This window comes from Nannobrachium achirus (assembly GCF_963921795.1).
Source record: "Nannobrachium achirus genome assembly, chromosome: 20".
In the NCBI taxonomy this organism is placed as follows: Eukaryota; Metazoa; Chordata; class Actinopteri; order Myctophiformes; family Myctophidae; genus Nannobrachium; species Nannobrachium achirus.
The window spans coordinates 22,895,270-22,909,263 of NC_137827.1; the positions used below are offsets into that span (position 1 = coordinate 22,895,270).

The 13,994-nt window shown below is 44.9% G+C and overlaps 2 protein-coding genes across 3 annotated transcripts in view; one reads left to right on the forward strand and one right to left on the reverse strand.

Annotated features, from left to right (window-relative positions):
* btbd7 (BTB (POZ) domain containing 7) overlaps positions 1–12,553 on the forward strand; it is a 25,243-nt gene extending 12,690 nt beyond the window's left edge. Inside the window, exons 4-11 of one of the 2 annotated variants that reach the window (XM_080749952.1) lie at positions 4,224–4,432; positions 5,347–5,422; positions 6,272–6,432; positions 6,881–7,024; positions 7,310–7,499; positions 8,350–8,528; positions 8,760–9,164; positions 9,754–12,553. In XM_080749952.1, the coding sequence (XP_080606078.1) occupies positions 4,224–4,432; positions 5,347–5,422; positions 6,272–6,432; positions 6,881–7,024; positions 7,310–7,499; positions 8,350–8,528; positions 8,760–9,164; positions 9,754–10,530 (2,141 nt within the window). In that variant the 3' untranslated portion in view covers positions 10,531–12,553. Of the gene's footprint in view, positions 1–4,223; positions 4,433–4,845; positions 5,423–6,271; positions 6,433–6,880; positions 7,025–7,309; positions 7,500–8,349; positions 8,529–8,759; positions 9,165–9,753 lie in introns of those variants that run through there. The other variant, XM_080749953.1, reaches the window with a different exon arrangement.
* LOC308305564 (transmembrane protein 179-like) overlaps positions 1–13,994 on the reverse strand; it is a gene marked incomplete at its 3' end in the record, with an annotated part of 467,552 nt that overhangs the window by 235,239 nt on the left and 218,319 nt on the right. The window lies entirely within an intron of this gene.

A 13,994-nucleotide genomic window follows, 5' to 3' on the forward strand; every position in this document is an offset into this window, starting at 1 on the left:
AAAAACAAAGCTGTCATGATATTCTAAAACCGTTATTATTATCTCTGGGTTTGACTACCGAACAACTACTGATGTTCAAGGACAAGAAGTTGCTTGCCCTACAGGACCTGCCTGCACAATGAACTGATCAGCAGTGAACATGCACACATGCACACATGCACGCATGCACACAGCTTGGTTAGAAACCACCACCCTCCCCCTAAATCTAGAGGACCTCTCAGGGTCACAGGCAATTCCTGTCATCTACACACCACACCCCCACCCCACCCCCAGCAAGACCCTAGACTACTCTAGTGTATTTTTATCCTCTCTTCTTCCCTCTCTCACGGAGCTGCACAGCTCTAATCAGTTCCCATGAAACCTCCATGTGGAATGTGGTGGGATGTCTGAGGTTGTGAACCAGTGTCACTCTATCGAGGTCCCCACTCTTTGTCCATGCTGGAACTCCCTGTTATTACCCGCTCTGGTTCTTTCGCTCTCCCCGTGTCTCCTAGTCCTCTCCCTTTCTCGCAGTGCTGAACAGTCAAATATGGAGTGTTCAAATAACACTGAGAGTGTAAAGCAGTGGTTCTCAACCTGTGGGTCGGGTCCCCAGATGATTAACTTGATATGCAAAATAGTTTTCTCTCTCAACAGTAAACAAACCAACAAACCAACATAACGTAAGTGTATCGAGGGTATCTGAACATCTCTAAAGTGACAATCGAAGGACTTTTTAATACCTCTAAAATGACAAATTATTAAACATTGGCCAAATTGTCAAATATTAGAGATCTGCTATTTTCACAATAGAACTATGTTATACAAAATGTAATGCCTCAACTCTTAGTGCTTGTCAGGGTGGGGGGGGGGGGGGTCCTCAGTTAAAATACGATTATTTTGGGGGTCACAGCCTGTAAAGGTTGAGAACCACCGGTGTAAAGATTGACCTGGATGGCCAATCTTTAAACTCGAGTGTCAAACGAGCAAACAAAAAAAATGAAAAATAATGAAATATGACTTGGTTGAACTTGTGAGCACAAACATGATCATCTTGTGCTCTAGAAATATCGTGCTCGCCCAAGTGTCAAGTGAGCTTGGAGCGGAGCTGTGATTTGATTTCCATGTGACAGCCTTGTGTGACCCCACCTCTCAGTGGCTGTCATGGCTGTTGAATTATCACAGGAGGCGACAGAGAGGCTTATGTCAGGGGCTTTATTATGTGGAGGAGACTTCTCAGGTTCTCATCTTTCTGTCTATCTGTGTGTAGTGATGTGTCCCAGTTCCAAACTATATACTAATACTATACAGTATGTGTCATATAATCTATAAAACCTTGGCAGTTGGCATGTAAGATATTCACATATTACCCTTTTTACTAGCAGGAAATGTGACAGAGCTGTATTATTATTATTATTTTCTTTTTCTTTTCTTTTTTTTTTCAATGTGAATGCACTGCATACTCAAAACACAGTCAGATTTAGTATATTTTATGGAACTGGGACACAACAAAGAGTTGGTTTTGGCCCTCAGGGGCCTTTGGAGAGGAGCAGGCAGCTCTGACAGCTGAAAGTCGTTCCTCCTTATGAGGTCTCAAGACACTCGAGAAGCCTCAACGTTCAAACACTAACCGATATAAAAGCCTTATTAATTTTTCAAGTACACCACTGAGAGAGAGAGAGAGAGAGAGAGAGAGAGAGAGAGAGAGAGAGAGAGAGAGAGAGAGAGAGAGAGAGAGAGAGAGAGAGAGAGAGAGAGAGAGAGAGAGAGAGAGAGAGAGAGAGAGACGCACACACACACATCGCCTTCAGTACCTTTTTACAATAATTTCAGTGGAAGGCAAGGCAGTACTGTTTGCCTACTTGCTATTGTAAATCTAGACTCAAGACAACATTTCATTTCCAAAGAATGAGTTCCTTATGTTCCTGGACAGAACATCAACTTTCTTCTGCTCACTTGGAATGTGGCCTGAGACATCAGGCGCTCTCTTCTTTTTGCTTATTTTTTTCCCCTTCCTGTGCTTTTGGCCTTTTCTTATCCATGTGTTTGGACTGAGCGCTCCTCTGTGTAGAATAAAAGCTCAGGTCCTTGAGTAATCAGACATGTTTCACGTTCAGAAATGCTGTTTACTCCGGCCCCCTAACGTAGCCTAAAGTGGCTTTGGAAAACCGTGTGTTCTGTAAACACAAAAGGAGAGTCCGACCGCTGGTACATTTTTCGGTCCGATCCTGTTTTTGGAGGGTCCTAGACCTTGATGAGAAAGTTGATATTTGACATTTCACTTATTAATACAAAATGTACAAGTAAATACACCCAGATAACGTTTTGATAGATTAAAAAGAAAACTAATACACTGAACTTTAGTTTGTTACTTTAGCCGAAGCGTTGAGAGCTTATCGATTTACTATTGACATATACAAAATGTTTGCATATAATGACAAACAGATTGAAAGTGGTTAAAAATGTTGACACATCAGCTGCATAATTGCTCATACCGATGGCCACAAAAAAGTCAAATAATGGCCGATATATCTGTCCTGACAAATATATCGGTCTAGCTTTAAACAAGAGCTCGAAATAACAACAGCGAGACGGGGAAAAAAAACTGTCCAAGCTTTTCCTCTTGAGATAGCCATGTGCTATGGCAGGATGGATTTCTGCAGACGTGTTGATATTCAGTCATTCGGCAAGGCTCCAGTGGATGCGATGTACTGTATACCACCTGGAGAGAGCAGGGGGAGGGCACGCGTGGGAAGGAAGAGCTTTACTATTAGATATAACGCTGATTCTAACCTCGGCTCGTAATAAAAGTGCTGCCGTTTTAAAAAGACTCAGTGGTGCTGTGAATGCTAATGGGGTAATCGGGAACAGAGCCGTCTGCTTTCATGTGCCACTGGTCCCCGATGGCGGTTTGCGTGTGGGAATTACTAGATGCGTGTCTGACGCAAAGGTGGAGTGAGTGAAAGAGGGATGGCATCTACAGAAAAGAAAGACGGGACGTATAGGAGGGAGTGGTAAAGGAATGGGAGGAGCAGACGTATGGAATGCATCTCCTCTTCCAGTTGGTTAATAGGAGATTAAAAACACGGGCAAAATGCCCACGTCCACACATTTCAACTTCTTCTGTCTTTTTGACAGCACAGGGACCATGCATTTAAAACACAGCAGGGGCTCCACTTTGCATTTATGTGACTTGCTATTCAAAATAAAAAGGAAACCCCCCACCCACCCCCCAAAAAAGGAGAAACTGCTTCTTGTGTGTATGTGTTCAAGCAGGCATTGCACTCAAACGTGTGAGTTGGGGTTGGTTGGTTGGATCGGAAGCTTTGAATCCAAGCGCGAAGGCTTGCTAGAGTCATCACTCTAGAGCCCAGCATCCAATTTCCCAGAGTGCTTGTTCAAAGAGGAGGTTTGCAGGAAAGGCAGCTTAGATCTACTGCTTGAAGATAAGAGTCCCTTAGGAACGTGGCTACTGGTGTCTCACACCCAGTTAAGAGTTGACAGACAGGACAGGCATGGGCCCGGGGAGTGGGCACACCTGTGTTTGTAATATTGACTGGACTTCGCTCAGGTGGACTTTGTTTCCATCTTGTGCAATTTCCTTTTTTAAATAACTTGATCAGAAAAGGCTGGAAAACTGGAATTGTAAAGCCTGTCCTGTTTCGGAAGTGAGAATAGCCAGGACTAGGTGTGATTCTGAACAAATAGTTTGATGTCATCACTTTGCGTAGAGAGAAGCAGGTACATAATTCATAAGCCTCCAGTGCCTTTTTAATGGATTTTGGATTTTTGCAGACGTATATTTCCAATGTGTGTACTCTACACTTGCACGTTTTGAGCAGGGGGGCTGATTTCCTCCTGGCTGCTGTGTTTACTTAGTGTGGTGGAGGGGAGGTAGCTTAAGACTGAAACACATGAAGGTATCAAAGGCATTTCTGTGGGCTGCTGTGTTACAGAGTTAAACCACTGCCTGCTGTTCTGGTATGTGCTCTGATTTTTAGAAAAGGCCAAAAGCAGAGTGTGGGGGCTAATGGAGTAAAAACTACTGAAGGTAGTAGGTAGTTTTGTCTAACTGTGGCTTTATGATGACTATTTTCGATCACTTTGCTGTATTTAGAATTATAATGACGCATTAAAGGAAGCAGGTGGCATATGTATTCTGGGAAAGTCTGAAATGTACTGTATGCCTTGAGTAAACAGTGTTGTCCGAGTGTTTGTTTAACTGACCTCCTCTCTCCACCCAGGCTGTGAGGACATTATCGTGGAGAGCCTGTCCCTCGACTCTCTTGTGCCCATCCTAAAGTGGAGCTCCCAGCCCTATGGTTCAAAGTGGGTCCACCGGCAGGCCATGCATTTCCTCTGTGAAGAGTTCAGCCAGGTGGTCACCTCCGATGTTCTCTATGAGCTTAGCAAGGAGCACCTGCAGAGCGCTATCCAGTCTGACTACCTACAGGTAAGACATTGAACTGTCTTCAAACCCTAACCCACATCACCTGGACTGTCAGAAATGTCATATTGGCCCAGACTGCTGGCTTAGTAGTCTGGGCACCTAGGCTCCAATGTGTTGTGGGTTCGAGTCCAGAGGCATCAGAAAAAGTCAAAAAAATATCTTATTAAAAGAAAATGTTTGCAGTTTATTTTGCATCTTTCAGTGGTTCAGGAGAAAATAATTAACCAAAATAATTCCTCCTGTTTTCTCTTTGTCACTACTTCTTTAGCGTCTGATTAGAACTATACATTATGAAATACATTATGATATTTGAATTTTGTTATCAAGCTAGTTTAAAGAAGAAACACGACAATATACAGTGGTGAAACCATTTAAGTCTCATTTCCCAGCTGTAGTTGTGTGTGTGACCTTTTCAGCTCTTGTGTTCTCACGCAAGTCTGCGGGAGCCCAGTTAGTTCAATGTGATTGCTTGGTGAAAATGCGAAGCACATAGCTGCATAAGAAGCATTCACATACACAGACATGGCCACTCGGAGTCTCCACTTGTGAGAACATTTCCCTGAGGGAGATTGCCTTCAAACCAAGAGCCTAATGGAAGCTGAGCTCTCATCTACTCTGTGGAGCTCCTCCTCAGGCATCATCAGACATGATGGTTGAGGTGAAGCGTTGTAATTCAACCAGACAAACAAAACCCCCAGTCGGGGCTTCGGCGCTACTGTGGAGTGACCTGAACCAACCTCATCCTCGCTGTCGCCCCTATCCTCATTCAACCACTTCTACTTTTGTACCTCATCACAATATCTAACCTTGTCCTAATAAATTTGTCGCTCCCTCTTCTGTCCCTCTCTCTTCGACCTCCTCTCTATATCACATCTCTCTCTCTTTTTTTTATCCCTCTACCTTGGTCTCATTCACAGGCGAGTGAGCAGGACATTCTCAAGTACGTTGTTAAGTGGGGCGAGCAGCAGCTTATTAAGAGGATGGCAGACAGGGGTAAGATAATACACACTATAATTACCCTCTGAGCAGCACCCCTAATGGCTCTGAGAAAATTACCCACTTACCAGAGCCTCCAAAATACACTTACAAGCACTATAAAAGGAGCCTAACTTTACCCCGAAAATGAAGACACTAATTAAAGAAGCACCTTGATGGTGTGTGTATCATTATGTTCTGTGGACACTATTAGCAACTTTTTTTGGACTATGTTTTTATAGTATTGTATGGCGTGCTGCAGACGGTGTTAAAGCTAAACAATTCCACCAAGAACACTTCTCCTACATAGTCCCTTGAACCTGAAAGAACAGTGAGAAAAGGACTGACCCAGGTGGCGGTACAACGGAGAGTCAACTTGACAGATTGAAAAAAGGCTAGTCGTGGTTAAGTGCGCTGTACAAGAAAACGCTGGTGCTGATGGCTGTTGTTGACGCTTTTGTTAACTGTGGTGGAAATTCAGATCAATCAATAATCAATGAGAAAATGAGGAGACACGACAATGTATTAGGTGGTGGTGTTTATGTTTTATGTACATGATATCATGGACAGAAGTACAGTTAACACGTTGGTCAGTGGTAAAGTAGTTCTGCCAAGAAGAATGGTCAAACACTAGAGTTATACTGTGTGGCTCCAGGGCCTCTGGGACGAGCTGTACCATAACAAGATAGGCTTTACCAAAACAATAGCTACTCAGTCCTAGTGAGACATCTAGACTCTTACAAGCTATCCCGTATCAATGATGTATCATAAAGAACTAGATATTAATATAATCAATGAACACATGATCTACTCTATAACGTCACACATAATCAATCATGATAATATATAATCTACTTCATCACCCAGAGCCCAACCTCCTGAGCGGCACTGCCCACAGTGTGAACAAACGGGGGGTGAAGAGGAGAGATTTGGATGTGGAGGAGCTGAAGGAGATCCTTTCTCCCCTGCTGCCCTTTATCAGGACTGAGCACATATTACCTGCCAACAGCGATGTCCTCTCTGATGCGGTTAGTAGTTCTGACTGATTCTGCTTGTGCTGCATTCAAGATACCGGAACCGCAAAAAAAGAAGAAAAAACTAAAAAACGAATTTAACCGGTCATCCGACTCTGAATTTTACATCATAAATAAATCACCCATCATTTCAGAGCTCTAATGTCCTTGACCTGAGCATAGCCATAGCAACAAAAACATGGTAGAAAGCATGGCATGGGGTTGAATTGAATGTTATAAAAGTGTTTAATTATTTCAACACATACTTGCAATTGTATATGTATGTAAGTGTTTGTATAATCCCCCCAACCCCGCTTAAAGCAATTTCTGGGTGTCAGAAATGTCCTAGTTGTGAAACTACCAAGTTCCAATTTGTCTTGAACGCTGCATCAGTGCCTGCATGTCATTGATTGCCAGCATCCTTTTTTTTAACTGAGCGTTGATGTGTGCCTTCTGTCAACAGCTTAAGAGAGGTCTGATTAGCACCCCGCCTTCAGACATGCTGCCCACAGCTGAGGGGGGCAAAGCCAACGCCTGGTTGAGGCAGAAGAACGCTGGCATCTACGTGCGCCCCCGTCTGTTCTCTCCCTACGTGGAGGAGGCTAAGGTAGAGCTTGCCTATTAATCTCTGTCCCATATAGAACCTTGACAAGCTTTTTAGTTCATAGTTCATAGTTCAGAAGTGCCAGGATCGTTGAATAATAGTCAACTTCTCTTCTTTTGCACTGCCTGCCATACGCCAACCCACCCATAAATATTTATGACTTCATACTTTAACAGAGAAAAGACTCATTAGGTGCAGTGGAGCTAGCTTTCACACCCCATTTAGTGCTCTTGAATTCAGTGCTTCACCACGCCACATCATTCACAGCATATCTCTCGCTGTCCCCAGTCTGTGCTGGATGAGATGATGGTGGAGCAGACAGACCTGGTGCGCCTACGACTGGTGCGCATGTCTAATGTTCCTGACACCCTCTACATGGTCAACAATGCCGTGCCACAGTGCTGTCATATGATCAACCACCAGCAAATGGCCGGCAGCCAGTCCACAGCTCCCTCGGTGGTAGCCAATGAAATTCCAGGTAAGAGGATCATGTATCAAGTTGCAAATTACAATGCCACTGTTGGCTTTGGTCGCTACTGCAAACATGCTGCGTCATCTTCGTTAGCGATGGACTGCAAATAATGGAGCATCGTGGCAGTGCAGGCAGGCACAGGTGTCAAATCGTCCCACGCTTGTACACTCTCCAATCAGATACGGCCACAATCCTTATGGTTCAGCTAGGCGGCCTTTTTAATTTAAAGAGAATGGCGCTCGGGCGATTGGGTGGCGCAGGAGTAAAGTACCTGTACCATTACAGAGTCTTGGGTTTCGAATCCACCATGGTGCATCCGGCTTGCCCCAGCTTCTGCTACACAAACACAATTTTGTTCGGGGGAGGGAAGCTGCGCTAGCAACTCCTACGGGCTGGGGTGGTGCCTTTCAGTGCGGGGTGTTGGAATGGGAGGAGTAGAACAGAAACACTACATCTCACTGGCAGGTGAGCCAGTAGGGTACAATAGAAGTGGTAATTCTCAGAAATATGTCGGCTTAAATGAAGAAAAATAAAATACATTAAAATTAAAAAAGCAGAACAACACTCACTCTTTAGGCCATTTGTACACCAAAGCATTTTATCCCAGCTGAAAACCTAGATTTGAAACTATTTCAACTCTAGGCACCCAGATAAAAACATCTTGAACGACTTGAATGTGTAGCGCAAAATAGATGTTAAGCGCCTTGTCAACCTGCCATTTATAAAAGATTACGAAAAGTAAATCAATTAAAAACACAAGCACTCACAAAAAAGTACAATGCAATATTATTGCAATAAATAGTTTTATCTCTACCAAAGTGTCCTGCTGACTTGAGTGTGTGTTATTATTTTTCAGTGCCACGGCTATCTATGGTGAAGGACATGATCCGGAGGCTTCAGGAGCTGAGACATACAGAACAGGTGCAGAGGTCCTACGCACTCAACTGTGGCGAGGGAGCCACCGTCAGTTATGAGCTCCAGCTGCGCGTGCTGCGGGAGTTTGGTCTGGCAGACGGAGCCACAGAGCTACTGCAGGTGGGCATGGAGCTTAGATGTCCCCAGGGTAGAGGAGAGGACTAGGCCTAGGATAATAACAGGCCTGGTACCGCAGCAAACACAAACCTCTAGCATTCCCAGGGAGAATGTCTATTTTTTTTCCCCCCAGTGTCACAAAATCTCTGTCCTGGTAAATCTGGGAAATATAAGATCTAACAATGTATTTTACTGTCTTTTTTTCCCCCCTCCTTCTTTTCTTTTCTTCTTCAGAACCCTTACAAGTTCTTCCCAGATGAGCGTTTTGGAGACGAGAGCCCGATCCTGGCTCTGCGCCAGGTGGGTCGTTGTCGGGTGAACAGCAGCCCAGCCATGGACAGCATGTTCACAGAGCTGGAAGGGCTGCCGGGCTTTCATCCTCCTCTGCCTCCCCCGCCTCCCCCCTACCACCCCCCCGCCGCTCCCGGCCACGCCCAGCTGAAGGGGGCATGGCGACCCCGCGTGCCTATGCCCACGCCCACCCGCTCCTTCTCCTACCCCTGTAACCGCACCCTGGTGCAACGCCACGCGGCCGTCAAGCATGGCGGCTCGGACTACTCCTCTGCGCCCAGGCCCCAGCCCCCGGACTGCACCAACCCACAGGCTATGGGCCGAGCCTTGATGTCGGATCAGCAGGCGGTGAGCGAGTGTGTGTGTGTGTGTGTGTGTGTGTATGTGTACTAGGGATGGGACGATAAGCGATATTATCATTTATCGTGATAAAAAACACTCACGATAATTGTATTGTGGAGATTTCATTTATCGTGATATCGTCCTCTGTCATGCACTGGGATCAATTCAACTTTTATTTGCCAAGCTGCATATCCGGTACCACTTAAACCCTCTATAATTGGTAAAAGGTACTTAAATATACGTACTTGATACGTATTTTTTTTCCACTCTCTATCAAATGTCTTTGCCAAAAAATAGCCAAGCTCAGCTCACATGTTGTGAGCTTGTAGATCTGCTATTTTTTGGCAAATGTTCCGCCCCAGGATAATGGATTTTGATTATCGCAATAATATCGTAAATCGTGATTTATTTTGTCACAATAATCGTGATATGAAATATTCATATCGACCAAGCCCTAGTGTGTACTAGCTGTGCAGTGTCCTTGCATTGCTTTCCTGTTTACTTGAGTGCAGCTGCAGGCATTTGCGCTGGGATCATCACGTGCAGCCGAATTGTTAAGTTGAGTCATGAATTGTGTTTGTGTCTCCCGGTCCAGATGAGCATGGAGCCGGTGATGAGGGAGTTCATGCCTGACATTGCACTGGGTGTCTCAGTCATGACCTTGAGGGAGCAGCACATGGCAGAGATGGAGCGGGAAGGTCCTCACAGCCCTATGGGCCCCTCGGGCCCCCACCACTTGCCCCATGGTCCCTGCCCGTCCACACGCCTCAGCCACAACCTTGGGCCTGGACACGGCCACTCCTGTAAGAGACACGCTCCTGAACCCAAGCTGGAGGCCCAGGCTGAGTTCCCTGACCTGTACGACTTCTCTTGTCGACCCGCAACCCCAACCTCCTCTCATCCCCTGCCATCCTTTGCAGGACCAGACCTCTACAGCCACAGCTGTAAGGGCACCGGTTCTTTCCCGTCCTCGTACCTTTCGGAATCCCAGCCCCAGGGCCACGCCCCAGGACGCACTGCCCCAGATCCCTTGCGGCTGGATGTCCTGGGTCTAGCTTCTCAGAGGCAGGATGGGGCTCTCGCGAGCCCCTCCGGGGCCCAGCCCAGGATAGGACATATCCCAAGGGGACGATCCAACGAGACAGACCTGACGCATGGCCTGGGCCATTTGCGATCTCCCAGTGGAAACATGGATGGGTATGAGGAGAGGCACTCGGGCCCCAGAGAAGACCCAGAGGACATGGTTATTGTAGCTGGAGAATTATCAGGCTCAGGGCCCCTCCATCAGCCTCATAGTGTCAGTGAAGAGGCTGCCAGAGACCGCAGGTCACCCAACAAACCTGACTACCCTTACAAGAAATCTGCACTTTAACCCCAGTGGACGACCGTGGGGTTGAGTTATGAAAAGGGAAAATGGGAAGATAGGATCTCCTTCGCAAGTGGACGGCAAAGCACTAATTTGCGTGTATGCATATGTTTTTCTGTGTGTGTGTGTGTGTGTGTGTGTGTGTGTGTGTGTGTGTGTGTGTCTGTCTGTACGAGAGAGTGAGGGAAAAGGGGTGGTCGATAGTTGCTATTTATAGTCTGTCCCTTTGTCCTACCTCTGTCACACAGTGCTATCCATCAGAGAAAGTGTAGAAAGACTGAGAGCTGTAGGTCAACAATCGATGGATGTAATTGATCTCTTTATGCCCACCATAAGTTCTGCTGATTTTAGAGCAAGCCTTGAGTTGGATTGGGGTGGAAGGATTGGCTTCCTGGCTGAGTTTCTTTGCAACGAAAGAACTGTGCCATGCTAATTCCAAGTAGAATAGGTTAATAGCAATATTTCAAAAATGTAACTCATATTTTTAATCAAGACTAAATATGGACTCCCCCTCTCCCCTGCATAGAATGGGGGAAGGGGGGCTGGATATGAATCTCGATTTTAATCCAAGTGAACAACAGCACACGGACCGGGACAGAGATATCATCATGATAAAATCAAGTGCAAACATGTCAGGCTGTATTCCTTCCTCCCTTGATTTTCTACTTTCCATTCTTCTTCCTGTAGCATTCCTATAGCAACTCACCGGACTAGTTTCCCCCCTCCTTCCAGGTCCAGGTTCTGGAGTGCCTGATGAGTAATGGGCTGAGGCTAGGTCAACCCAAGGCGGAAAGTGGATCAGACAGGAAGTAGGTCGGCAATGCTGCCATTGTCCCTCTGGTTTATAATTGTGTCCAGCGCTGCTAACTAGCACAGCCTCTGCGGAGGAGCCTCTGGCTCGAAAGCGAGAGGAGCTTGGAGGGGAGGGTGTGGGCAGGTTGGTTACTGAGACAGTAGAAATATGAAGCCTAGTAGATACTTTGTCATACAACGGTGTCTGTTGACGAAAGTAACGGAAAGATGCAATGCATCGAGCAATTCTGTATGAATTAGGGTTTGGGGTCACGGGTGCCATGGCAACTGACCATAAAGTGGTCAAATGGAGCAATGGGGGTTTTGTTGGTCTTTTAGCCAAACAGGGGTGGGGGTGTGTGTGTGTTTGTTCGAGTGTGTGTGTGTGCGTGCAAGGACTGGTTTCTTATAAACAGGTGTTTAAACAATCTCAGTACTGTACACTCCCATCCTTAGTCAGGTCTGTATGTACATATCAGCTCTAGGCTCTGAGATGATTAGGATTGACCACAGAGGTGGTCAACATGCTAGAACCCTGTTTGTTCGATAGCATCAAATGATCAAATATAAAGCCTTAATACACGTTTGGAATATTCAGTTTAAGTAACCTTTTATTATGAATCAAGTATGATGTCATCGTTACTACCCCTGTTGATCGCTTATGTGACTGTATTGTGCACCAGTGGCTTCACAGTTCTGCAATGGAGTGGTGATGACACTCACTTTGCCATCTTATACCAAGTATAACTATAGCATCCATTCTGCCACCTCCTGGAGGATCGTGGACCTGCACATTCAGAGTTTGGGGAAACAGAAACATGCAAGTGCAAACATGAAAGCCCATTAACATCCATTCAGCTTTTCTTTCAATTATACAACCTATGACACACAAGCAACATTGCACTGTAGGGGCATCCCATCTCAAAACTGAAGGGAAAGATCAAATAGAAATTGAACAAAAGGATTCTTAGACTTAAGAACATGTTGGCGATTCCGTCTGGGCATTAGCCAGTCACATCTCCACCCCAGTCTATCGTGTGGACATTGTATATAACTGATTGAGTTCCATCCCATTCTAATGAACTGTTAATGATTTTCTTTTATTATTATCACACACATGAGTGGTTGTTGAAGGTTTGTGTTTGTACTGTAGTGGACAACACTGTGTACTTTGTCTCTGTCATGAAATTTTACAAAGAATGTGTGGTATGAATCATAAAGATTGTCTCAGAATCTATTTTAATATCTGTCTTGTTCTTAAATGTTATGCATTTAGGGCAACATGTTCAATATTGTAGGTGTTAAGATGTAATTGTATCCCCCCCCCCCCCCCATCCCATCCCACAAATCCTAGTTTTCTTTGCTTTTAAAGTAACAGGAATATGTAGAGGATCTGAAGATAATTCGCTCCCTGCTTTGCAGTTATGAAGTTGCCGGGCAGAAAAATCATTTTTCCATCTAGCTTGCTTCATGGGGAAAAAATGCAAAACTCCCGATTCCTCCCCATGTTCATGTTGAGTAGTTGTTTTATTTTCCAGGACAGTGTTCCATTGAATAAAAAAAAAGTCCTCATTCTGCTCTTTGCTGTAGAAGTCAGTGCCTTCCCCCGCCTGCGGCTGGGCTTTTATTGGAGAAGTGACTTTGATGTCTATGCAAGCCTTTTCTACCAGCTTACCAGCCTGCATCAAATAGGTCTTTGAAAACTCATGTAGCTAGTTTTGTGTACATAGTTTTATTATTTAGCACCTTTTGAAACTGAACCATCTGAAAATGTGTGATTGCTTGTGTTGAATTTATAGCAGGTACATTGTACTTGTGTATGGTATAAAAACACTTTTGTAGATTGATGTACTAAGTTGCATTTAGTTTCACTGAATCTATTTTTCTACTGTTGCCTCAAAAGGTGCATAACAGTGGTAAACTTCAGCATCCTCAAAATAAACTGTTTGATATTATGGAATTATATTGCTTTGAATAGAGTTGATTTTGTCCTTTAGAAATGTATAACAATTTTATCATCAGAATCCTTCACATCACTTGAGCAAAAAGAAGGGTTTGCATTATCGGTGTACATAACGCTAGAATGCAACACAAACATTTAGCTTGGTCAACAAGGTTACACTTCACATGTATTCACTGGAACAAGTTCTGAATATTCTCATGTATCTCAGGACACCATACAACTGTGACATAAGTGACTGCATCGATCTATGGGAAAGACATCAGTAAATGGGGTCAGAAATTGTGGTCTAAAGTGGGCATTCGATAACCATGTTGCAAAACGGAAAAACTCCTCGGGTGAGTGTCATTGCAGGATATGATGATCAGACTATCAGAACAGTCCATTGACAACTACACAGTGATGTTATTGTAGGGTTGCAGTTGGCAGATGAGTCATGCTTTCGCCATATTCTCCACAATTGGAGTACTCATGCACACACACCTTCCTATGACATACTCAATACAGGCCTGAATGTTTGGCTCCTTCAGTGAGTGGGTCTGTTATGTCATCCTGTGGGAAGCATTTTCATGGCATGGTTTGGGTTCACTTGTCCCCAGGGTCATACTGTATATCCAGATGGGAGTGGTCTCTTCCAGGATGACAAGGGGCACAGAGCATGAAGCATCGTTGAATAGTTTGAGTATGCTATGGCATTCGCAGTCAACAGACAGAGGTT